The 26,954-nt window shown below is 45.9% G+C and overlaps 1 protein-coding gene across 3 annotated transcripts; it reads right to left on the bottom strand.

Annotated features, from left to right (window-relative positions):
* Nucleotides 1-364: 364 nt before the first annotated feature.
* Nucleotides 365-26,954, bottom strand: asxl2 (additional sex combs like 2, transcriptional regulator). Of its 3 annotated transcripts, XM_023952047.1 has the most exons (14): nt 26,736-26,953; nt 22,110-22,158; nt 20,156-20,238; nt 20,023-20,025; nt 19,624-19,732; nt 18,802-18,937; nt 18,085-18,203; nt 7,521-7,635; nt 7,173-7,232; nt 6,885-7,045; nt 6,708-6,804; nt 6,525-6,630; nt 4,464-5,037; nt 365-3,879 (listed from the first exon to the last, which is right to left on the bottom strand). In XM_023952047.1, exons 3-14 carry the CDS (start codon nt 20,209-20,211, stop codon nt 2,395-2,397), a joined length of 3,021 nt encoding a protein of 1,006 aa, XP_023807815.1. In that variant the 5' UTR covers nt 20,212-20,238; nt 22,110-22,158; nt 26,736-26,953; the 3' UTR covers nt 365-2,394. The 3 variants fall into 3 exon arrangements, with proteins under 3 accessions (XP_023807815.1, XP_023807814.1, XP_023807816.1); XM_023952046.1 differs by lacking the exon at nt 22,110-22,158 and having other exon boundaries at nt 26,736-26,954; XM_023952048.1 differs by lacking the exon at nt 20,023-20,025.

Consider the following 26,954-nt stretch of genomic DNA (forward strand, 5'->3'; position numbering starts at 1 on the left):
TTAAAAACAACACTAAATAACAGAATAAACACAAGGTCATTATAAGCGGGTTTTATATTTGTGTATAAAATTATGTTGATGCATGTGACACACTGTGTGAGATGTTGGTGTCCAAACTCGTTAACATGGAGTTTATTTATAGTTTGGTTTATTAAAGCCTCATGAATCAAAACACATAGAGTAAATATTTCTATGACATTTCATTTCACATTAAAATCATTTACATCAGCTTTTCTAAATGTAATTTGAATAAATGACTTAAATGTGTCTTCAGTGGTTTCTGAACTGAACAAAGTTCTTTTTTTTTTAAAGTGTGCCTTTCATGATACCATGTGCCCCCCCCCCAAAAAAAACCCCCAACAAGAACAAGCAAATCTTTATTTATTCAGTTTACTTGCTAGGGTTTGGTAAATACATTTGCAGATGACAGTCTTACATTCACCAGACTAACTATGTAGTGCCTTATGGGTCATTACAAAATGGCAACCAGCATGAATCACCTGCTTTAAATGCAGGAACAGGTAACCCCAGTGAGGGGGAGGCTGCCTGACCCCCCACCCCCGTCAAAGATTTCAGCTGCCTTGAAGGTTGTTACTGAGTTTTCAGACGGTGCAGTCCGGCTTTGTACCAGAAACCCACTTTCCACCAAAGGCTTAAATCTGGAAACCGAGCCGAGAGTCTGGAAACGGCATTTTTAGACCAACCGTCTCATCTTTCCTTCTAATTTATTCAGGAAAGAAAACTATTGCATGAAGTAATCAAATGTAGACAACCAGTGGAACCCAACCTCAATGAAGGGAAACCCACAGAATGGCATAAATCTGTCGTACAAAGTTACCTGTGCTGCTGCAAAAAACCACCAGAAAAATACCGCCCATGTTCTATTACAGTAAATACCCTGCTAAAACGTTCCTACGAAGAAAATAGTCATTATTTTAATAAAATATATTAATTAAAATATATTACTTTAACTGGACAGTTAAAAATAATTTCGTTTTTAAGTAACTTTGGCCTTTTACCCTTTAGAAAGCTGCAAAGTTCTTTCAAAATAGATTTGCTTTGAAGAAAAAGATCTCAAATATAAATATTAGCTGACGTCAAATCATATTGTGGAAGTGCTCTCCAACAACTGGGATTGTTTGCTTTCCTACAAGTGTTAAAGTGATTTCATACTCTGGATCCACCAATCATTGAAGCTGGTTTGTGGTTCCGTGTGGAAATGGCCTTTAGCGCCGTGTCATGGCGGTCCAGCTAGCCCTGTTAGCTAAGCCCGTTGGCCGTAGACGTCAAATCTGAAGGTTCTGACCTTATCGGTTGTTTTCCGCTAGGAAACATAATTTCAACTTTACATTACAATCATATTCAGTCTAAACTGATGAAAAACCTCTTAAGAACACAAATCCAGATGTGGTGAGACATCCCTGCATCTGGACCACATCAGACTTCTGCTGCGTTCACACCGAACGGGGCCGCGGGAGTGCAGGAGCCCATCCCGGCTACTGTTGGGCGAAGGCGGGATACTTCCTGGACGAGGCGCCATCCAGCAGCTCTGTCTGCCGGCCAGCAGAGCTCGGACGCTGTCACTCCTCCCACACGCGGCCGGGGCGTCAAGCTATGAACACATTTCTGGACAGGCGGCGAGCAGAGAACTCGGCGCAGGGCCAAGGAGAGGCGGCCGACGTGGATTTGCCGCGCGACTCGTGTTCGATGTGAACGCAACTTTAGCATCATAATCGCAGCACTGAAGGGCGGGGCTTAAAATATTAGTTCTTAACTATTAATTCTAAGCAAAAATTTTCTACCAAATAGCCCCCCCCCCAGCAATAAGGCCACCTGCTGTAAGCATTAGCATGTAGCATGGTAGTAGCGTTAGCATGCTACCTTTGATTGCCACTAAGGACCGGTGCTGCCCTCTGGTGTCCAGGCCGCATCCCTACAGATCAACAGAAAATAAGGCCAAACGTCAGTTCCACAAAGAACCACAAATCCAGAACCCGTCCAGAACCACAAGTCCAGAACCCATAAAAGATGGTATTCACACTGAAGGTCCATCCAGAAGAACCACATTTACAGGAGCTTGTAGGAAGAACCTGAAGGCCCATGACCTTCAGAGGTTCAGAACCAAAAGGTTTTTAGTGCAGCAGTGCCCATCCAGAACCAGCGGTTCTCCCTCTGACAGTGATTGTCTCACAAACTAAAAGTCCAAAGTTTTTATCAAAAAGTGTCAAAGCTGATTATCTTCTCCGCGGTTTGACTCTCATTAGACTCACAATAGAAACTAAGAAAATAGATCTGAGTGCAAACAGCTCCGCCCCAAAGGTCGACCGGCCCCAAACCCAGTGTGAGGTCATCGCACTCGGTGGTTCGAATCCCGCTGGCATGAATGTCTGAGCGTCATCGTACCACCAAGCAGGAAACGCAGAGGCGGGAGGGGCCGATGCAGTCGTGGTGGCAGAAGGCCCCGCACCCCCGGCACACGATCATGGCCTTCAACCTGCAGTAGCATCGGGGGGGGACCTCCTCCAGGCCCCCGCCCTCACTGAAGGCCTGTGGGGGCGGGTCCTGGGCCGCGGCAGGTATGGTGGTGACGGTCACGGAAAAGGACATGACGCTGCCGTGCATGGCCCCCGCACCGGGCTCTGTGCTTGGGGGGCTCCCTGCAGAGACGTGGGGGGCCGACATGCTGATGGCGCCCCTGTAACATGACAGTGGGCCCTCAAGGCTTCTGTGGATCTGGCGGGTGGGGTCAGTGGGGTGGGGGCATAGCTCCCAGCTTGAAGAGCGTCTTTGCAGCTGAAGGCTTTTGTCTTTGGTGGTGCCGACCCCCCCTGCCGCATTTTCCTGCACTCCAGGCTCAGTCTTTGGACTGGAGGGGGGCTGGAGACGCTCCCTGTTTTCAGGCGGCAGTTCTGGGCCCCCTTCCTGCTCCGTTTTCACCAGTACCGCCCTCCCTGCATCGTCTTTACTCTCCCTTTGCAGACCACACTCAGGCTTGTTTGGGGGGGGCGGCGAGTGCAGCGGCCTCCTGCACTCGCCGCCGCGGCCGTACGTGGACACATTCAGCAGGTAATGCCCCGTCATGGCGGGCCGAGGAGCCCTCTTCCGACCCAAAAACCCACAGGAGACCTTGGACAGCGCCTGCGGGTCCTGGGACAGCTGCCACAGTTTGTGTTGCGGGGGGGGCAGCTGCACTTTTCTCTGCATCAGAGTCTGCAGGATCTGCGCCTGCGTCTCCTTGTCGGGGAGCTCCCTGAGGACTTTGGAGCCCGCCGCGGGCGCCACCTGCTTCTCCGTCCAGAGCTCTGCAGTGGGCGGCGCCCTGGAGATGGGGGGCGGGTTTGTGGTGCGCGTGTCCCCTCTGGACAGCGGTTTGGGGAGGATCTGCTCTAAGGAAGCGTCTTTGCCCTGCAGCAGCTGAGTCACCAGAGGATTGTTTGCAGGGATGCAGGAGCTGCTCCGGACAGGAGGTCGATGTCCCGGGACCTCCTTCCCAGCATGTGAGGAGGAAGCCTGGACCTCCTGGGGAGCATCTCCAACCCCTTCTGGAGGACGGCCTCCATGCTTGTGGTTTGGTTGGCCCGGCTGGGGGGGCTGGCCCGGGCTGAGTGGGGAGATGGAGTCCAGAGGTCTCTGAGAAGGTGAGCTGGAATACTGGGACACCTCCTGGGGGGAGGAGGCGACGGAGGACGGCTGCTGCTGACCCGGCCCGGGGCCTGGCCCGACTCCTTTTGTCAACCCGGCCGCCGCCGCTCGCTGCGCTCGTGCCAGCTGAGCTTTGGCTTTGATGTCGGCCAGCGTACGCGCTCCGGTACGGCCCGGGCTGCTGAAGGGGGGGCTCCCCTGACCGGGTGACACAGGAAGAATCCGGGACACGGGAATCTGGAAGACAGGAAGTTCAGAGGAAATGACATCTGGAGCAAGTGAGGTCCTAAAGCCTGAAGTGTTCCGGTAGAACTACATGTTTGGACCGTCTGCTGCGTTTGCAAACCTTGGTTCCTTTTAAACAAAAAGAGTCCATCACTACTCCCCCTTTAGTGCAATACGAACGCATTCATTCATTTGTGGGGGTGTCCAAATAAAAATCCAGTGCTCTGGATATTTCCCAGAAGTCTTAGTGACAAACTGGTGTACATCGATGTTCACTAGACTGGTGAATATAGACCACAATGCATTGCGTTTGAAGGCTTGTTTTTTGCAAATGTATTTTTTTATAAACCATCTAAGTCTTCATCATCATAACCTGGTGGTTTATAAATGCTCACATTTATTAGGCGGCTGATGTCATATTTGGTGTTAATTGGGGATCATGTGACCAAATGGCATTAAAATCCATGTGGATCTAGTCTAGCAGGGGCTATGGAGAAGAGACAGCATATCTGCTTCCTGACGTTTCTTCTGTTCATGCGTTCATAAGAGCGCTCAGTGGGAACGCCGACTGCAGACGCTCCTCTGAGACCTCCTACCTTCAGAGGAGGGACCCTCTGGTTGGTCGGAGAGGGCGTGGCGGGGCTGGATGATGCTGAAGGAGACGCAGAGGAGGCTGAAGACGCAGAGGAGAGGCGAGACATTTTTTCTGCTCTCATCTCATCGTCCGCCTCACTAACGGACCTCCTCTTCAGGGATGGGGAGGGACTGCTGGGTGAGGGGGTTAGCTCCTGGCCATGAGCTGCAGGCGTCTCCTCCCCGAGATGCTCTTGGAGGTCTGAGCCCGTCTGCAGAGCGGCCTCAGTGTCATTTGATTCTTCCTCGTGCTCTTTTATGGGAAGTTTGCGAGGTGAGCTTTGCTCTGCTGGTTTCCAAACTTCAGATGAGTCTAGGGGTCCGGGCTCAGACGGGGGGGCTGCACATTTGGGCTCCTCTGCGTGCTCGGAGCCCCGGGTCTTCATCAGCTTACATTTGGCCTTCAGAGGGTTAGAGCTCACAGCTGCAGCGTCGGCTGTTTGGGTCCGGCTGGAATCTTCTGGCTTTTCCTCCTGGAACTTCTGATCCAGATTAGGCAGAGACAGCTCTTTGGATTCCTGGACGCTCAACCCCAACCTGCAGAGAAGAGTTTGAAAAATATCACTGCAAAGTGACCCTGGTTCTGTGAAGAAGACGACAGGGAGATTTGGACCGAAAAGCTTCTTCTGCATCTTCATGAATGAAGATCTGAAAACATCTTTCCTTCACACAGACATCTGCACCCCCTAAATCACCCACAGGGCAAAATGAAGCATGAAGTGGACTGACCATTTGACTGGAGTTAGCTCCGCCCACCTCAAAAGCACGCCAAAAATGGTTTAACAGCTGATGAAGAAAACAACCAACATCTTGAGATGTTGGTAGATTAAGATCAGAAATCTACTTTCTAAGAGTGATGCTGAAAAACTCATCCATGCATTTGTTACGTGGAGGCTGGATTACTGTAACTCCTTGTTAGCAGCGTGTCCTAAGAGTTCCTTAAGAAGTCTCCAGCTTGTTCAGAACGCAGCAGCTAGATTGTTAGCAGGAACCAGCAGAAGAGATCACATCACTCCTGTGTTGGTTTCACTTCACTGGATCCCAGTTGATTCTAGAATCAAGTTCAAGATCCTCCTGTTAACCTAGAAGGCCTTACATGGACTGGCCCCGTCCTATATTAAGGACCTCATAGTCCCTTACCATCCAATCAGAACACTTCACTCACTAAATGCAGGACTGCTTGTGGTTCCTAGAATTAGTAAAAGTACGGTTGGAGGTAGAGCGTTTAGCCACCAAGCCCCTGTCTTATGGAATAAACTCCCAGCTCATGGAAGAGAGGCCGACTCAGTTTCTACATTCAAAGTTAGACTGAAAACATTCCTCTGTGGACTGGATTATTGTCAGACTAGCTAGTATTCAGAGATTATTTAACTTAATGTTAGTGTGTTTAAATTAAACTTAATAACTATTTGTTTTTAGTAGCTGCTAGAAGTTGAAGCTGGGGTAACTATGGTGCTCTGGGGTTCTGTCCTCTTTTCTCATCTACTTCTACTCTTCCTCTCCTCTATTCTATTATTCATCATTTAGTTCTCCATGTCTCTGTTTGCTGCAGTGATTCATGGACTGTCCCCCCCCAACCACGGCTGGATGAAGCTCGTCTGCTGGACTTTTATATATGTAGTTGTAGATTTAGATAAGTTAATTCTTCTCTAAGAGTTCTGGTAAATCGCCTGTCCGTCCTGGGGGAGGATCCCTCCTTCATGTGGACACCCCTGAGGTTTTTTTAGGAGTTTTTCCCTACAGAGAAGGGGGGGGGGGGTCTAAGAGCAGAGATGCCAGTTTAGCTTAGTCAGTTTGTTAGTTCATTTTACTATTTTCCTATTGAACTCTATGTATTCATGATCCTTTTGAGTTCATGTTTCACTTTTTCAATTACCGATACGAAGCCCATCGAGACGACTGTTGTTGTGAATTTGGGCTATACAAATAAAGTTGAATTGAATTGAATCTAGGTGCATTCAGGACCAACAGACCTGAAATGGACCTTCTGTGCATCAGACATGGCATTGTTCAGGAAAACCTACTTTTCTCCGTAAAAGTTTTCAAAGAAGGCTTCTTTCCACAGCTCCACCTTCTTCTCCTTCTCAGTTTCCTGCCGTAGGCGGAGCTGCAGCTCCGGAGTGAACTCCCCTGCAACAGACAATGGTGTGTTCACCTGGAGGTGCAGCGTTCCGCTGACACCCCCATGAACGCCGTCGTGAACCGACCTTCAGCTAGCCTCTCCTTCCACGCCTGCGCCGCCGATGCAAAGAACTCGTTGTTGAGAGCTGAGCCCGTGATCTTCAGGAGGCCGTCCAGGCAAGCCTGCAAAGAACCAGCACACGCATGACCGTCTCAGCCCCCGGCACCGATCTGCCCCAAATACAGGAAGACTGAAGGCCAACCTGTCGGTCGACGGCGGGCAGCAGGCGGAGCAGCTTCTGCTGGCAGTCGTGGGGCAGGACGGACAGGGTGTGCTTGTTGATGATAGCTCTCAGGTTGGTGTTGACCAGGATGGAGTCTGGCGTCTCCACGTCAATCTTACACTTGGTCCGTTTGATATGCCCTGCAGCAGGGCAGTAAGAGGTTCAAAGGTCACCACAGAAGAGGAGTCTACACATCACCAACACAGCAGGGACACACCAACAGTGGTCTGCACAACGCTCCCATCATGATGGATGTTTCCACAATACCTGCACTGAGACGACCCGACCTTTGGGAACTCTTCCTGGGAACGCTGGCGTGGCACAAATCTGCAGACAAAGGACCAAAAACAGTGAGAAGCTGCAGCCTTGGATCTCCACGGCGCCATCCGTGATGAGGGAGGCGCTTCTGACAGGAAAACATCTACAGCCGGGCAGTTCTTCAACCAGACTTCAGTCTCCTGGATGTTGACGAATAAAGCTGGACATTTATCCCCCCATCCTGCAAACATATCCCCCCCATCCCAATGATAGCCCCCTCCTGGATATTTTCTATGTGCCGGTCATTTCCAGTGTGTTCGTGTGTGTGTGGGGGTGCGCTGAGGAAAGTGAGCCCACCAGTCTTAGCTGAGATGTTCTCAGCCATGTCCTTGATGGTCTTCAGGAGGAGTCTGGGGCTGGACACCGGTGGCCCCCCCACCTGTCTGCGCTGGTGTCTCTGCTGCTTCAAGGCCTAGAAAACGGAACCAGGACAACGTCACGGCGTGAAGCTTCTACCAGAACCCACTAGAACAGTCCCATGTTCCAGCTTTACCTTCAGCTTCATATCTAAAGGATCCTGAAGGACAAGAGGAACCAGGGGAATAGGAGACAAGAGAAACGGGAGAACAGCAAAAACAGAAAACAGGAAAAAAAGAAGAACAGGAAGAACGGAAAATGGGAGAACAGTAAGAACGGAGAACAGGAAGAATGGAAAATGGGAAAACAAAAAACGGGAGAACAAGAACAACGGACAACGGGAGAACAGAGAGAACGGAAAAAACAGGAAGAACGGAAGATGGGAGAACAGGAAGAACGGAAAATGGGAGAACAGGAAGAACGGAAAACAGGAGAACAGGAAGAAAAAAAAAACGGAGAACAGGAAGAACGGAAAACGGGAGAACAGGAAGAACGGAAAATGGGAGAACAGGATGAACGGAAAACAGGAAAAAACAGAAGAACAAGAACAACGGAAAACGGGAGAACAGAGAGAACGGAGAACAGGAAGAACGGAAAATGGGAGAACAGGAAGAACGGAAAACAGGAAAAAAAGAAGAACAGGAAGAACGGAAAATGGGAAAACAGAGAGAACGGGGAACAGGAAGAATGGAAAATGGGAGAACAGCAAGAACAGAAAACGTGAAGAAAGGAAGAACAGGAAGATCGGAAAATGGGAGAAAAGAAAACGGGAGAACAAGAACAACGGAAAACGGGAGAACAGAGAGAACGGAGAACAGGAAGAACGGAAAATGGGAGAACAGCAAGAACTGAAAACATGAAAAAAGGAAGAACAGGAAGATCGGAAAATGGGAGAAAAGAAAACGGGAGAACAAGAACAACGGAAAACGGGAGAACAGAGAGAACGGAGAACAGGAAGAACGGAAAATGGGAGAACAGGAAGAACGGAAAATGGGAAAACAGGAAGAACAAAAAACCGGAGAACAGAATTAACAAAAAAAACGGAGAACAGGAAGAACGGAAAACGAGAGAACAGGAAGAACAAAAAACCGGTGAGCAGGAAGAACAAAAAAAACGGAGAACAGGAAGAACGGAAAACGGGAGAAAAGGAAGAACAAAAAACCGGAGAGCAGGAAGAACGGAAAACGGGAGAACAGGAAGAACAAAAAAACGGAGAACAGAAAGAACAAAAAAAACGGAGAACAGGAAGAACAAAAAACCGGAGAGCAGGAAGAACGGAAAATGGGAGAACAGGAAGAACGGAAAATGGGAGAACAGGAAGAACGGAAAACGGGAGAACAAGAAGAACGCAAAACGGGAGAACAGGAAGAACGGAAAACAGGAGAACAGGAAGAACAAAAAACCGGAGAACAGGAAGAACGGAAAACAGGAGAACAGGAAGAACGGAAAACGGGAGAACAGGAAGAACGGAAAATGGGAGAACAGGATGAACGGAAAACAGGAAAAAACAGAAGAACAGGAAGAACGGAAAATGGGAGAACAGAGAGAACGGAGAACAGGAAGAATGGAAAATGGGAAAACAAAAAACGGGAGAACAAGAACAACGGAAAACGGGAGAACAGAGAGAACGGAAAAAACAGGAAGAAAGAAAAATGGGAGAACAGGAAGAATGGAAAATGGGAGAACAGGAAGAACGGAAAACAGGAGAACAGGAAGAACAAAAAACCGGAGAACAGGAAGAACGGAAAACAGGAGAACAGGAAGAACGGAAAACGGGAGAACAGGAAGAACGGAAAATGGGAGAACAGGATGAACGGAAAACAGGAAAAAACAGAAGAACAGGAAGAACGGAAAATGGGAGAACAGAGAGAACGGAGAACAGGAAGAATGGAAAATGGGAGAAGAGCAAGAACTGAAAACATGAAAAAAGGAAGAACAGGAAGATCGGAAAATGGGAGAACAGAAAACGGGAGAACAAGAACAACGGAAAACGGGAGAACAGAGAGAACGGAAAACAGGAAGAACGGAACGGAAAATGGGAAAACAGGAAGAACAAAAAAACGGAGAACAGGAATAACAAAAAAAACGGAGAAGAGGAAGAACGGAAAACGGGAGAACAGGAAGAACAAAAAACCGGAGAACAGGAAGAACGGAAAATGGGACAACAGAAAGAACGGAAAACAGGAGAACAGGAAGAACGGAAAACGGGAGAACAGGAAGAATGGAAAACGGGAGAAGAGGAAGAACGGAAAACGGGAGAACAGGAAGAATGGAAAATGGGAGAACAGAAAACGGGAGAACAAGAACAACGGAAAACGGGAGAACAGAGAGAACGGAGAACAGGAAGAACGGAAAACAGGAAAAAAAGAAGAACAGGAAGAACGGAAAATGGGAAAACAGAGAGAACGGGGAACAGGAAGAATGGAAAATGGAAGAACAGCAAGAACAGAAAACGTGAAGAAAGGAAGAACAGGAAGATCGGAAAATGGGAGAAAAGAAAACGGGAGAACAAGAACAACGGAAAACGGGAGAACAGAGAGAACGGAGAACAGGAAGAACGGAAAATGGGAGAACAGCAAGAACTGAAAACATGAAAAAAGGAAGAACAGGAAGATCGGAAAATGGGAGAAAAGAAAACGGGAGAACAAGAACAACGGAAAACGGGAGAACAGAGAGAACGGAAAAAACAGGAAGAACGGAAGATGGGAGAACAGGAAGAACGGAAAATGGGAGAACAGGAAGAACGGAAAACAGGAGAACAGGAAGAAAAAAAAACCGGAGAACAGGAAGAACGGAAAACGGGAGAACAGGAAGAACGGAAAATGGGAGAACAGGATGAACGGAAAACAGGAAAAAACAGAAGAACAAGAACAACGGAAAACGGGAGAACAGAGAGAACGGAGAACAGGAAGAACGGAAAATGGGAGAACAGGAAGAACGGAAAACAGGAAAAAAAGAAGAACAGGAAGAACGGAACATGGGAAAACAGAGAGAACGGGGAACAGGAAGAATGGAAAATGGGAGAACAGCAAGAACAGAAAACGTGAAGAAAGGAAGAACAGGAAGATCGGAAAATGGGAGAAAAGAAAACGGGAGAACAAGAACAACGGAAAACGGGAGAACAGAGAGAACGGAGAACAGGAAGAACGGAAAATGGGAGAACAGCAAGAACTGAAAACATGAAAAAAGGAAGAACAGGAAGATCGGAAAATGGGAGAAAAGAAAACGGGAGAACAAGAACAACGGAAAACGGGAGAACAGAGAGAACGGAGAACAGGAAGAACGGAAAATGGGAGAACAGGAAGAACGGAAAATGGGAAAACAGGAAGAACAAAAAACCGGAGAACAGAATTAACAAAAAAAACGGAGAACAGGAAGAAGGGAAAACGAGAGAACAGGAAGAACAAAAAACCGGTGAGCAGGAAGAACAAAAAAAACGGAGAACAGGAAGAACGGAAAACGGGAGAAAAGGAAGAACAAAAAACCGGAGAGCAGGAAGAACGGAAAACGGGAGAACAGGAAGAACAAAAAAACGGAGAACAGAAAGAACAAAAAAAACGGAGAACAGGAAGAACAAAAAACCGAAGAGCAGGAAGAACGGAAAATGGGAGAACAGGAAGAACGGAAAATGGGAGAACAGGAAGAACGGAAAACGGGAGAACAAGAAGAACGCAAAACGGGAGAACAGGAAGAACGGAAAACAGGAGAACAGGAAGAACAAAAAACCGGAGAACAGGAAGAACGGAAAACAGGAGAACAGGAAGAACGGAAAACGGGAGAACAGGAAGAACGGAAAATGGGAGAACAGGATGAACGGAAAACAGGAAAAAACAGAAGAACAGGAAGAACGGAAAATGGGAGAACAGAGAGAACGGAGAACAGGAAGAATGGAAAATGGGAAAACAAAAAACGGGAGAACAAGAACAACGGAAAACGGGAGAACAGAGAGAACGGAAAAAACAGGAAGAAAGAAAAATGGGAGAACAGGAAGAATGGAAAATGGGAGAACAGGAAGAACGGAAAACAGGAGAACAGGAAGAACAAAAAACCGGAGAACAGGAAGAACGGAAAACAGGAGAACAGGAAGAACGGAAAACGGGAGAACAGGAAGAACGGAAAATGGGAGAACAGGATGAACGGAAAACAGGAAAAAACAGAAGAACAGGAAGAACGGAAAATGGGAGAACAGAGAGAACGGAGAACAGGAAGAATGGAAAATGGGAGAAGAGCAAGAACTGAAAACATGAAAAAAGGAAGAACAGGAAGATCGGAAAATGGGAGAACAGAAAACGGGAGAACAAGAACAACGGAAAACGGGAGAACAGAGAGAACGGAGAACAGGAAGAACGGAACGGAAAATGGGAAAACAGGAAGAACAAAAAAACGGAGAACAGGAATAACAAAAAAACCGGAGAAGAGGAAGAACGGAAAACGGGAGAACAGGAAGAACAAAAAACCGGAGAACAGGAAGAACGGAAAATGGGACAACAGGAAGAACGGAAAACAGGAGAACAGGAAGAACGGAAAACGGGAGAACAGGAAGAATGGAAAACGGGAGAAGAGGAAGAACGGAAAACGGGAGAACAGGAAGAATGGAAAATGGGAGAACAGAAAACGGGAGAACAAGAACAACGGAAAACGGGAGAACAGAGAGAACGGAGAACAGGAAGAACGGAAAACAGGAAAAAAAGAAGAACAGGAAGAACGGAAAATGGGAAAACAGAGAGAACGGGGAACAGGAAGAATGGAAAATGGAAGAACAGCAAGAACAGAAAACGTGAAGAAAGGAAGAACAGGAAAATCGGAAAATGGGAGAAAAGAAAACGGGAGAACAAGAACAACGGAAAACGGGAGAACAGAGAGAACGGAGAACAGGAAGAACGGAAAATGGGAGAACAGCAAGAACTGAAAACATGAAAAAAGGAAGAACAGGAAGATCGGAAAATGGGAGAAAAGAAAACGGGAGAACAAGAAGAACGCAAAACGGGAGAACAGGAAGAACGGAAAACAGGAGAACAGGAAGAACAAAAAACCGGAGAACAGGAAGAACGGAAAACAGGAGAACAGGAAGAACGGAAAACGGGAGAACAGGAAGAACGGAAAATGGGAGAACAGGATGAACGGAAAACAGGAAAAAACAGAAGAACCGGAAGAACGGAAAATGGGAGAACAGAGAGAACGGAGAACAGGAAGAATGGAAAATGGGAAAACAAAAAACGGGAGAACAAGAACAACGGAAAACGGGAGAACAGAGAGAACGGAAAAAACAGGAAGAAAGAAAAATGGGAGAACAGGAAGAATGGAAAATGGGAGAACAGGAAGAACGGAAAACAGGAGAACAGGAAGAACAAAAAACCGGAGAACAGGAAGAACGGAAAACAGGAGAACAGGAAGAACGGAAAACGGGAGAACAGGAAGAACGGAAAATGGGAGAACAGGATGAACGGAAAACAGGAAAAAACAGAAGAACAGGAAGAACGGAAAATGGGAGAACAGAGAGAACGGAGAACAGGAAGAATGGAAAATGGGAGAAGAGCAAGAACTGAAAACATGAAAAAAGGAAGAACAGGAAGATCGGAAAATGGGAGAACAGAAAACGGGAGAACAAGAACAACGGAAAACGGGAGAACAGAGAGAACGGAGAACAGGAAGAACGGAACGGAAAATGGGAAAACAGGAAGAACAAAAAAACGGAGAACAGGAATAACAAAAAAACCGGAGAAGAGGAAGAACGGAAAACGGGAGAACAGGAAGAACAAAAAACCGGAGAACAGGAAGAACGGAAAATGGGACAACAGGAAGAACGGAAAACAGGAGAACAGGAAGAACGGAAAACGGGAGAACAGGAAGAATGGAAAACGGGAGAAGAGGAAGAACGGAAAACGGGAGAACAGGAAGAATGGAAAATGGGAGAACAGAAAACGGGAGAACAAGAACAACGGAAAACGGGAGAACAGAGAGAACGGAGAACAGGAAGAACGGAAAACAGGAAAAAAAGAAGAACAGGAAGAACGGAAAATGGGAAAACAGAGAGAACGGGGAACAGGAAGAATGGAAAATGGAAGAACAGCAAGAACAGAAAACGTGAAGAAAGGAAGAACAGGAAAATCGAAAAATGGGAGAAAAGAAAACGGGAGAACAAGAACAACGGAAAACGGGAGAACAGAGAGAACGGAGAACAGGAAGAACGGAAAATGGGAGAACAGCAAGAACTGAAAACATGAAAAAAGGAAGAACAGGAAGATCGGAAAATGGGAGAAAAGAAAACGGGAGAACAAGAACAACGGAAAACGGGAGAACAGAGAGAACGGAGAACAGGAAGAACGGAAAATGGGAGAACAGGAAGAACGGAAAATGGGAAAACAGGAAGAACAAAAAACCGGAGAACAGGATTAACAAAAAAACGGAGAACAGGAAGAACGGAAAACGGGAGAACAGGAAGAACAAAAAACCGGAGAGCAGGAAGAACAAAAAAAACGGAGAACAGGAAGAACGGAAAACGGGAGAACAGGAAGAACAAAAAACCGGAGAGCAGGAAGAACGGAAAACGGGAGAACAGGAAGAACAAAAAAACGGAGAACAGAAAGAACAAAAAAAACGGAGAACAGGAAGAACAAAAAACCGGAGAGCAGGAAGAACGGAAAATGGGAGAACAGGAAGAACGGAAAATGGGAGAACAGGAAGAACGGAAAACGGGAGAACAAGAAGAACGCAAAACGGGAGAACAGGAAGAACGGAAAACGGGAGAACAGCAAGAACTGAAAACATGAAAAAAGGAACAACAGGAAGAACGGAAAATGGGAGAACAGAGAAAACGGAGAACAGGAAGAATGGAAAATGGGAGAACAGAAAACGGGAGAACAAGAACAACGGAAAACGGGAGAACAGAGAGAACGGAGAACAGGAAGAACGGAAAATGGGAGAACAGGAACAACGGAAAACAGGAAAAAAAGAAGAACAGGAAGAACGGAAAATGGGAGAACAGGAAGAACGGAAAATGGGAAAACAGGAAGAACAAAAAACCGGAGAACAGGATTAACAAAAAAACCGCAGAACAGGAAGAACGGAAAACGGGAGAACAGGAAGAACAAAAAACCGGAGAGCAGGAAGAACGGAAAATGGGAGAACAGGAAGAACGGAAAACAGGAGAACAGGAAGAACGCAAAATGGGAGAACAGAAAACGGGAGAACAAGAACAACGGAAAATGGGAGAACAGGAAGAAAAAAAAAACGGAGAACAGGAAGAACAAAAAAACGGAGAACAGGTAGAACGGAAAACGGGAAAACAGGAAGAACAAAAAACCGGAGAACAGGAAGAACGGAAAATGGGAGAACAGGAAGAACAGAAAATGGGAGAACAGGAAGAACGGAAAATGGGAGAACAGGAAGAACGGAAAATGGGAGAACAGGAAGAACGGAAAACGGGAGAACAGGAGGAACGGAAAACGGGAGAACAGGAAGAACGGAAAACGGGAGAACAGGAAGAACGGAAAATGGGAGAACAGAGAGAACGGAGAAATGGAAGAATGGAAAATGGGAGAACAGAAAACGGGAAAACAAGAACAACGGAAAACGGGAGAACAGAGAGAACGGAGAACAGGAAGAACGGAAAACAGGAAAAAAAGAAGAACAGGAAGAATGGAAAATGGGAGAACAGAGAGAATGGAGAACAGGAAGAACGGAAAATGGGAGAACAGGAACAACGGAAACCAGGAAAAAAAGAAGAACAGGAAGAACGGAAAATGGGAGAACAGGAAGAACGGAAAATGGGAAAACAGGAAGAACAAAAAAACGGAGAACAGGATTAACAAAAAAAACGGAGAACAGGAAGAACGGAAAACGGGACAACAGGAAGAACGCAAAATGGGAGAACAGAAAACGGGAGAACAAGAACAACGGAAAATGGGAGAACAGGAAGAAAAAAAAACGGAAAACAGGAAGAACAAAAAAACGGAGAACAGGAAGAACAAAAACCGGAGAACAGGAAGAACGGAAAACAGGAGGAAGGGAAGAACGGAAAACGGGAGAACAGGAAGAACGGAAAACGGGAGAACAGGAATAACAAAAAAAGAGGAGAACAGGAAGAACGGAAAATGGGAGAACAAAAAGAACGGAGAACAGGAAGAATGGAAAATGGGAGAACAGAAAACGGGAGAACAAGAACAACGGTAAACGGGAGAACAGAAAGAACGGAGAACAGGAAGAACGGAAAATGGGAGAACAGGAAGAACAAAAAAACGGAGAACAGGAAGAACAAAAAAACGGAGAACAGGAAGAACGGAAAATGGGAGAACAGAGAGAACGGAGAACAGGAAGAATGGAAAATGGGAGAACAGCAAGAACAGAAAACGTGAAGAAAGGAAGAACAGGAAGATCGGAAAATGGGAGAAAAGAAAACGGGAGAACAAGAACAACGGAAAACGGGAGAACAGAGAGAACGGAGAACAGGAAGAACGGAAAATGGGAGAACAGCAAGAACTGAAAACATGAAAAAAGGAAGAAAAGGAAGATCGGAAAATGGGAGAAAAGAAAACGGGAGAACAAGAACAACGGAAAACGGGAGAACAGAGAGAACGGAGAACAGGAAGAACGGAAAATGGGAGAACAGGAAGAACGGAAAATGGGAAAACAGGAAGAACAAAAAACCGGAGAACAGGATTAACAAAAAAAACGGAGAACAGGAAGAACGGAAAACGGGAGAACAGGAAAAACAAAAAACCGGAGAGCAGGAAGAACAAAAAAAACGGAGAACAGGAAGAACGGAAAACGGGAGAACAGGAAGAACAAAAAAACGGAGAGCAGGAAGAACGGAAAACGGGAGAACAAGAAGAACGCAAAACGGGAGAACAGGAAGAACGGAAAACGGGAGAACAGCAAGAACTGAAAACATGAAAAAAGGAACAACAGGAAGAACGGAAAATGGGAGAACAGAGAAAACGGAGAACAGGAAGAATGGAAAATGGGAGAACAGAAAACGGGAGAACAAGAACAACGGAAAACGGGAGAACAGAGTGAACGGAGAACAGGAAGAACGGAAAATGGGAGAACAGGAACAACGGAAAACAGGAAAAAAAGAAGAACAGGAAGAACGGAAAACGGGAGAACAGGAAGAACAAAAAACCGGAGAGCAGGAAGAACAAAAAAAACGGAGAACAGGAAGAACGGAAAACGGGAGAACAGGAAGAACAAAAAACCGGAGAGCAGGAAGAACGGAAAACGGGAGAACAGGAAGAACAAAAAAATGGAGAACAGAAAGAACAAAAAAAACGGAGAACAGGAAGAACAAAAAACCGGAGAGCAGGAAGAACGGAAAATGGGAGAACAGGAAGAACGGAAAATGGGAGAACAGGAAGAACGGAAAACGGGAGAACAAGAACGCAAAACGGGAGAACAGGAAGAACGGAAAACGGGAGAACAGCAAGAACTGAAAACATGAAAAAAGGAACAACAGGAAGAACGGAAAATGGGAGAACAGAGAAAACGGAGAACAGGAAGAATGGAAAATGGGAGAACAGAAAACGGGAGAACAAGAACAACGGAAAACGGGAGAACAGAGAGAACGGAGAACAGGAAGAACGGAAAATGGGAGAACAGGAACAACGGAAAACAGGAAAAAAAGAAGAACAGGAAGAACGGAAAATGGGAGAACAGGAAGAACGGAAAATGGGAAAACAGGAAGAACAAAAACCGGAGAACAGGATTAACAAAAAAACCGCAGAACAGGAAGAACGGAAAACGGGAGAACAGGAAGAACAAAAAACCGGAGAGCAGGAAGAACGGAAAATAGGAGAACAGGAAGAACGGAAAACAGGAGAACAGGAAGAACGCAAAATGGGAGAACAGAAAACGGGAGAACAAGAACAACGGAAAATGGGAGAACAGGAAGAAAAAACGGGAGAACAGGAAGAACGGAAAACGGGAGAACAGGAAGAACGGAAAATGGGAGAACAGGAAGAACAAAAAACCGGAGAACAGGAAGAACAAAAAAACGGAGAACAGGAAGAACAAAAAAACGGAGAACAGGAAGAACGGAAAACAGGAGGACAGGAAGAACGGAAAACGGGAGAACAGGAAGAACGGAAAATGGGAAAAAAAGAAGAACAGGAAGAATGGAAAATGGGAGAACAGAAAACAGGAGAACAAGAACAACGGAAAACGGGAGAACAGAGAGAACGGAGAACAGGAAGAACGGAAAATGGGAGAACAGGAAGAACAAAAAACCGGAGAACAGGAAGAACAAAAAACCGGAGAACAGGAAGAACGGAAAACAGAAGAACAAGAAGAACAGAAAACGGGAGAACAGGAAGAACGGAAAACGGGAGAACAGGAAGAACAAAAAACCGGAGAACAGGAAGAACGGAAAATGGGAGAACAGGAAGAACAGGGATCATTTCCTCTGTTCCTCCTTGTTAGGGCAACAATCAGGAACACCAATCAGAAAAGTGGGACAAACTTTAGGAGGGAAAACCTTAAAGTTTCCCCTGTTAAAAAGGGGGGTCAGTACCTGTCTCAGAGCTTTCTTGCTGTGCTTCTGGGAGGGGGACATGAGTTTCCCCACAGGAACAGGGGGGGAAGAGCAGCGCGGCTGTGGAGATGGGGGCTGTGACTGCAGCTTGGAGGGGACTGTCAATCAAAAGACACGTTAGCAGATACACTTTCCTGAGTGTGAGCACATACACACACAAAACACGTGCACACACAGACCCACACATAACCATACACACAAAACACACGTGCACACAGACACGGGCACACACAGACCCACACACACACTGACAGTCATCTGTGCTTTTAATAAGGAAGTGGTGACGGTTTTAACTGCAAGAGAAACATCAGTTTCCTGTTTAACTGTTGTTTTCAAGCGTCAAAGCAGCAGAACACCCCCTCCCCCCTGAAAAGGTCCCATTGGCTGGGATGCTCTGCAAACTGCCGGTGCTGGTTCTGCTCGGTGAGACCCACCTGCTGTGGTCATTGGTCCAGGAAACAAAGGCAGACCTTCTCCTCTAACTGGAGCCGCTTTGGCTGCTCTGACACTTCCTGATACTTTCAGGGCCACACCCCTCTTGACGCATCACACTCTAACAGCCAATCAGCTCACAGCAGGAAACAGCACGACCGAGCAAAGGGCGCAGCGTTCATCTGTTCTCCTTTCCATCAGTGCTGCGCCTCATAGGTCATTACAGAAACTAAAGTACCACAGTGGCTGAAGCTGGGGCGGTACCTCTGCGCATCCACCTTCCTGTCCTCATCTCCCGACAGACGGCGCTGTTCTCCGTCTTCCTGGAGTCCGACAGGTTCTCGCTGCTGTCCTCGGAGTCATCCTCAGACAGTTCCTTCACGGCCTCGGACGCGTCCTTCTGCAGACACATGACACAGGTTCTGCTAAAGGTCCTACGTGTTAGGTCCAGACGGAGAACCTGATCTCCGCTTTTCCTTTAGGCAGGAAGTCAAGCAAACAGCAGTTTTTGGAGTTCCTGAACCACTTTCAGGTAATGTCACTTTTTTAAACCGTAGTGAAATGGGGCAAAAAAGATTTAAGTCATTATTTATTCATTTAAAATAATTACTGACCATCTTTGAGACGATTAAACCCATTTGAACGTTTTTAAAATCAGTTTATTTCTTGAGTTTTATTTGTGTGTACTCACCCATAAGCCAGCTCAAGTATGAAACCCAATACACAGTACAAGTACTACAAGCTGAGTAAATGCATTTGCAACACTGCAACAGACACTATTTTGTCTGTAAATCTTCTGTAAAGCTCTTCTCTGCATCAGCGTTCGTATAAAACAGACTCAGGTCATCTCAAAGCTTTGATGACATCCTTCTTTCAAACCAGGACAAACTGGTCTTCAAAGGGCTGAACCTCTCCTGGCTCTCAAGAACCGTTCTGGTGCTTCTTCTCACACATTCCTCCAAATCCTGATGAGGATGAGGAAGGTGGGATAAGTCCTGGCTCCTCCTCAGGTCTAAGCTTCAGTCGTGTCTCCACAGTTCCTGTATGGAGTGTGTCATGGGTTCAGTGAGGGGCGTGTCCACCGACCTTCAGCGTGTAAACTCCCATCCTGCCGGGAACCTTGTAGAAGATGCCCTCCTCGCCGCGTGAGTTGGTGTGCAGCATGGCGTTCAGACATGCTAGCGGCGACGTTCCACTGGACCGAGAAAAACAAACACACCTTTGAAGTGGGGGGGGGGTCATCAAGGTGGACTGACAACCAAAGCCTTTCTATGAGGAGCCATCAGTCTGAAGTAATCTAATTACTCCTCCATCATAGAAAAGCTTCAGGATTTCTTCAGAAAAGGTCCAAAGTGACGTCAAAAGACGTAAAAGAACGCTTGTCCTCTGAATCAAACCAAGGACATGTGAGAGGACACGTGCAGCTGGGGAGTTACTGACATGCACAACCCCCAAACCAAAACGGGGGGGGGGGCTTTTGCTTACCTTCTGGATGAGAACAGTGACAATGAAACAAAAAGAAATAAACAGGTGTTAAGAGATAGCAGAAAGGTAGAGCATAAAGAACTGGAGACGGGCTCGGCGTGGAAATGTTCGCCGCCGCCGCCACAGCACTTACCTGATCTCCTTCAGTCGTTCTCTCTGGATCACCTGGAGGATCTCTTTATGGCTCATTGGCGTGTTGGGGTACTTTTCCAAGACCTGCACAGCAAACCGTGGGAAACTGTTACGATAACAAAACCATGGGAGGAAAGTGTCGCCTTCTTCTTTTGAAAATATTTGAAGTTTAAATTCAGAAGCATGTTCATAAAAGCTGATAAATCAGAAAAATCAGCAGGTTCTGACTGGGCCTGTTGTCAAGGGCTGGTGTGGTACCACAGAACTAACCTGACCCGGTACGACCAAAAAGGATTTTCATTCAATACCAACGACTGATTCCCAAAGGAATTGTTGTTAGCTGCTGCCAGGAGGTAAATTCCTGATCAGGTGCTGTCAGCCGCAGAGCCTCAGTTAAACCAGTGTGACACGGTACACTAGTGTCCCGTAGGGGATTGGTCAGGAGTGCCGTGGAAAGTTATTCACCTACTGGGTGTAAAAATATGAATTTGTTACCGGATATCAGCTCTGTGTTCATCCAAACAGAACCAGGGGGGTATTCCAGGAATCATGTTTAAACTAGCCTGACTTTAAGCCTGAACTCTGGCTGAAATCCACCTGAACTCGCTTACTCTGGGTATGTCGGTTCCAAAAGACCGGGTATGAGTAGGCGTAATTGCCCTCGACTTGGTAACCCTGGGTTAATGCTCGTGCACGGAAGGTACATAAAGACATTCTCAATAGATCGCCGATTTACGGAGTCATCATGGAAACGCGTGGAGAACCAAAGAGAGCGCGACACTTGAGACGGAAGTGAGACGGAGTCTGAGGTTTTAATGACGGCGTATGAAGATTATACGTCCATCAATAAAGTAACACGGCTGCATCATCAAAAGAAAGAGTTTTTGCTTGTAGTAGAAGAACAGACAAAGTAAACGCACGAGTTTCTGATCTAATTTCCATTTTCATTGTGACGCATATATATATATATATATATATATAACTTATCCAAGTTTGCCACCTTAAATGAATTACCTCTATTGGTACCAAATAATTGAATAAATTTAATCAACCTAATTTCTTACGTCTATAAAACTAAATATTTGTTTATACAACTCAAATTTATGTATTTATCTAAATAAATGTCATATTACTCCAATTCAATTAATATTTTTTCCATCTTAATTAATTATATTTCTTGATCTCTCATATGTCTAAGTATGAGCCGGCAGATATGCTCATTTTCAAAACAATAAAAAGGACGGGGGGGGAAAAAAGCATGTTGCGCAAAACTTCATTAAAGAATTTTCCGTAAATGTCATTACAATAAATACCGGTAAGGGTGCTATATAAACTCATCCTCCTCTCCTTCACTCTTACTCATGGTGCAGAGACATAAGCACGGTAGGGATAAACAACTCAACAAAACACGGTGAAACACAGTAAAACAGCTAAACAACTAAACACATTTGGTCAAAAACCCACACTTAAACAAAAATCCGTCCAGACAGGCAAAGGAAAAGGTATCCCAGAATCCTTTGCGGTGCCGATCTAACAGCAGCACCAAAGTTACACCTACTTAATTGAATTCATTCGAATGAAAGTAAAATAACTGTCTGAAAACTGTGTGTTATTTTTAAGCTGACTTAACAAACAAATGATTTATCTTAACTGAAGCAAATAATGAAGTTAGATCAAAGTATAAAGTTTCTCTTTCCAACATCCATATGTGGTCTTATCACCCTCTCATGGTGGAAAAAGTATTATCTGAGCTTCTTCATCCACTAAATCATCTTCAAATGGACACGCCATGCTGCTTCCCCTCTCTGTAAACAAACTAACCTTCAACTAAACCTGCTCCAGACCAGGTTATGTTCAGAGCATGAGTTGCTATGGCAACTTGATCTACCCTGAAACATACCTCCATTTCTGGAACAGAAAGCTGAGGTTATCAACTTCCTTAACCTCAAACTTACCGTGGGAGCCAGCAGAACCTGCTTTCTGGAACACCCCCCAGGTTTCACTCTGAGAAGTTAGGAAAATAAAATATCAATAAAGACTTTCTGTCTTTGTTTGATTTCTATTCAAGACAATTTGAACAGAAAGGTTGCACCGCGATTTAACTCCATTTAGGCAAATCAATCTCATTTTGGAAAAAGTCCAACCCCTTAAACACATCGTCAATCTAAACCAGTGTTTTTCAACCTGTTTCGAGCCACGGCACACTTTGACGTTGACAAAAATCCCGCGGCACACCAGCATCCAAAAATAAAATTAAAAAAAGGAGAAACTCATAGTCTGCATTGATCCACAGTCCCTCCATGATCTCACGTGCATTTTGGTGATAATTGTGGCAGAAAAAGCTGGAAGCTGCAGCTGTTTTTTCTAAAAGATGGAATAAAAGTTAAGTTAAAAGATTTAAAAACTAATGTGTGTTCATTGTGGTTTAAGACGTTTTACAAGGAAGATTCATTGTACGCTGAGACGCTGTCACTTTAACCCAATGCATCATGGGAGATGTAGTGATGGCAGACAGACTCATTGTTTTGTTCTCTTGTTCCACGGTCTGACACCGGATTCTGTGGAAAGCTACACCGCTAAAGACGAGCTTTAGCTGGTATTTTTGTTGGAACTGAGCGACTTTATCAGCAGAATTAAGAACAAGGAAGCGAAGACTTTAACCACTTCTGATTGGTCAGACTGATGACGTAGGATTAAGCCTCCGAGAATGATTGGTAGCTGCTTTCTAATAATGTCTGAAGGACAACTGCAGCTCAGCGCTAACCACTGCTCCACTGAGCAGTGCACGTATACAACATTTCATTTAAATAAACTGGGGGGGGGGGGCACACTGCCTTCAAACTTCTACATCCCTTCAGTAAAAAATTACTATTGAAAACTTTCACTACTTTAAGAAAGACAGACGCAAGGTTTTTACAACAAATACACAGGAGGGACAGGACCGTCATTGAACAGTGATGAAAGTCAGGTAAGGAAAAAATCCCTGAACTTTTCTTTGAGCGATATGGCGGGCACAGAGCGAAATTTTGGAAAAATACGTGGTCTTAGATGCATTCTGGTGCATTCTGGCAGCTAGTTATTCACTTCTTTATCAAGAAACTAAGACTAATTGGAGCATCATGATTTGTCATTCAAACCCCTAGTTTGACTCTCCATTAAGGACTTGCTGGTCCCAAAAAAGAATTTCGAAAATTGCTCAAAGTAACACAATCCTACAATCTACGCTTTTCCTTAAAGCTGCAAAACATACAATTGCTAAAATATAGTAACATCAAAGCCCCAAATGGCAAAAAGAACACCAGTAACTATGATATTCTATGAAAATACCTCAGTTATTTATACATTATTTCTGCTTTAGAAATGACTGATGTACAACATCCACTTGCACTGTTTTCTCAAACTATAATTACATCAAAATATGGGATCTGCTTTAAACTTTAATTCTATAACATAATACATCAATTCTTTAACACCAATACTAAGTAATCTGGGAAATATCAAAACAAACATACAAACTAAGCTAAACATTGTAAACATTATTTTTTAAGGGAGTGCGGGTCCAAACCATCAAATACTTGTAATTAATGTCAACTATACTGAACTAAATCATGGTAATTAGGAAATACAAATAAATTAGATAGAGAAATGTATTCAAAATAAAAACTGAAACTCAAAACTAAAATTGAAATTATTTCAAAATGTGGTTTTGAGATTATTTTACACAAAAAAGTATTTGACCTACACTACCTTAAAAAATCTTTTTTTTCCAGCCAAGACCACTTCAATTTGTTTTTTATCGTCTTCTCACAACTGAGGTCGTGACCACGCTCAATAATGACGATGCCTGCCATTATTTTAACACAAATTTGATCGCAAACTCTTCAGATGTGTTTGTGAAAGTTTAGCGTGGGTCTGCCAGTTTTGGTCTCTAGGGAAGCAAGTCACGCTGACCACGTGGTGCAGACAGAGCCAATCAGATCCGTCGACGCATCCGAAAGCAACTAAAACGTCCCGTCATTGGTCAATTAGGCCGGGAAGACGAGAGATGGCCACGACCATAGAGGAAGCGATCTGCGGAGAAATATAGAAAATAAAGCTAAAATTAGCTGATTTCAGACCATTTTCTAATCCGGAAAGCGATTTGTCCGTAGAGATCAGGTCTTTATTTCCCGTAAAGTACGTTCGGTTTGCTCAAAAACCCGGATTTCCGGGAATTCCCGGAAGACTTTCATCACTGTTGAAACAGACCACCTTATTTTATATCTCTGCTTCCTGGTGCTCCTCGTGATTTTTGTCAATAAAAAATTGAGCTTTATTTGTGATATAAACCACTTGGCTGAGTACTGATAAAACTTTATTTAAACTGTGTCGATAACATTTGTGTGCGTTACTTTGTGCATCTTTGTGAGACGATGAGTCCCAATTATTAAAAATTAAGGCGGAGTGGAGAACAAAGAACATCAGGAATTCAAAGAAGTCCGTTTTTCCAGAACCATTCTAAAAAATAAAACGCATTGTGGCCACACAGTTACGCATTAGTGTGAAGGGTCTTGCCCAAGGACCCCCGCTGGATGAAGCTCATCTTGCCCTGGGAATTGAACCCTGGTTTCCCATGCGCCCGTCCTGCCCTTAAATAACTGAGCCATTCAGCCACTAGGAAGCCAAAACCCTAACCCAAGTTACCCATCGGGGTAAATACGCCTGTTTATCCCCTCATCACAGACTCCATGAGTCCATCGGGGTAAATACGCCTGTTTACCCCCTCATCACAGACTCCATGAGTCCATCGGGGTAAATACGCCTGTTTACCCCCTCATCACAGACTCCATGAGTCCATCGGGGTAAATACGCCTGTTTACCCCCTCATCACAGACTCCATGAGTCCATCGGGGTAAATACGCCTGTTTACCCCCTCATCACAGACTCCATCGGGGTAAATACTCCTGTTTACCCCCTCATCACAGACTCCATCGGGGTAAATACTCCTGTTTACCCCCTCATCACGGACTCCATCGGGGTAAATACGCCTGTTTACCCCCTCATCACAGACTCCATGAGTCCATCGGGGTAAATACACCTGTTTTCCCCCTCATCACAGACTCCATGAGTCCATCGGGGTAAATACACCTGTTTTCCCCCTCATCACGGACTCCATCGGGGTAAATACTCCTGTTTACCCCCTCATCACAGACTCCATCGGGGTAAATACTCCTGTTTACCCCCTCATCACGGACTCCATCGGGGTAAATACGCCTGTTTACCCCCTCATCACAGACTCCATGAGTCCATCGGGGTAAATACTCCTGTTTACCCCCTCATCACAGACTCCATGAGTCCATCGGGGTAAATACACCTGTTTTCCCCCTCATCACGGACTCCATCGGGGTAAATACTCCTGTTTACCCCCTCATCACAGACTCCATCGGGGTAAATACTCCTGTTTACCCCCTCATCACAGACTCCATCGGGGTAAATACTCCTGTTTACCCCCTCATCACAGACTCCATCGGGGTAAATACTCCTGTTTACCCCCTCATCACGGACTCCATCGGGGTAAATACTCCTGTTTACCCCCTCATCACGGACTCCATCGGGGTAAATACTCCTGTTTACCCCCTCATCACGGACTCCATCGGGGTAAATACGCCTGTTTACCCCCTCATCACGGACTCCATCGGGGTAAATACGCCTGTTTACCCCCTCATCACGGACTCCATCGGGGTAAATACGCCTGTTTACCCCCTCATCACGGACTCCATCGGGGTAAATACTCCTGTTTACCCCCTCATCACGGACTCCATCGGGGTAAATACTCCTGTTTACCCCCTCATCACGGACTCCATCGGGGTAAATACTCCTGTTTACCCCCTCATCACGGACTCCATCGGGGTAAATACTCCTGTTTACCCCCTCATCACGGACTCCATCGGGGTAAATACGCCTGTTTACCCCCTCATCACAGACTCCATCGGGGTAAATACGCCTGTTTACCCCCTCATCACGGACTCCATCGGGGTAACTACGGCTGTCAGTGTCACGGGGCTGTTTTATTGCACTAACTCCAGACAATTGCCCCGTACATTTAAAGAAACCAAACTTTCTCCGTCCTCTCCGTGCTAAAACATTAGCATTGTTAGCTAACAGAGTTAGCATCAATTCCGATCAAATCTCGCTCGCTACATAAATGTTGTCACGAGCTTCAAAGTGAAGGACTTTCATGTCCACATAAAAATAACCCCATAGAGTAGATCTCACGACGGAAATGACGCAATTACCGGATTTAAATGGCGAATAAACAAACTTGTTGACAGACTTAGCATCGGCTAGACAGCGCGAGCCCCGCTAGCAAACTTGGACACTTCGTGTTTATTTCACGCGTTTAAGCTCGTGGGGGAGATGTCCGCCTGGTTGGCGTTTGTGTAGACACGCGTGGCTCTCACACAGACATCGGTCACGGTTTCCGCGGGCGTCTCAGCGGCGCGCCGTGGCCGTAGGCCTCAGGCTGCCTTCATCTTTCCGGGTCATGAACTCTAATACACCGCCGTGGGTTGAAGGAAAAGAACCGCAGCCGCGCGGACTACCGTTTTGGCGGCTTCCGCCCACGTCCGCCCCTTCCTCTGCTTCTGCCTCTCCCGCATCGTCGACGTCCCGCGGCAAAGCGGAGTCTGACTCGTCCGCTTTAGGGAAAATCCCGCAACAGGCGAAGCGCCGGAGTCGCTCCATGAGCCATGTTGGACTGACTGTGAGGAGCCACGTGACCAGAAGGGGCGTGACCGCCGATCCAGGGCTACCCCTCCAGA

The sequence above is a fragment of the Oryzias latipes genome, chromosome 22, assembly GCF_002234675.1.
Source record: "Oryzias latipes chromosome 22, ASM223467v1".
Classification (NCBI taxonomy): domain Eukaryota; kingdom Metazoa; phylum Chordata; class Actinopteri; order Beloniformes; family Adrianichthyidae; genus Oryzias; species Oryzias latipes.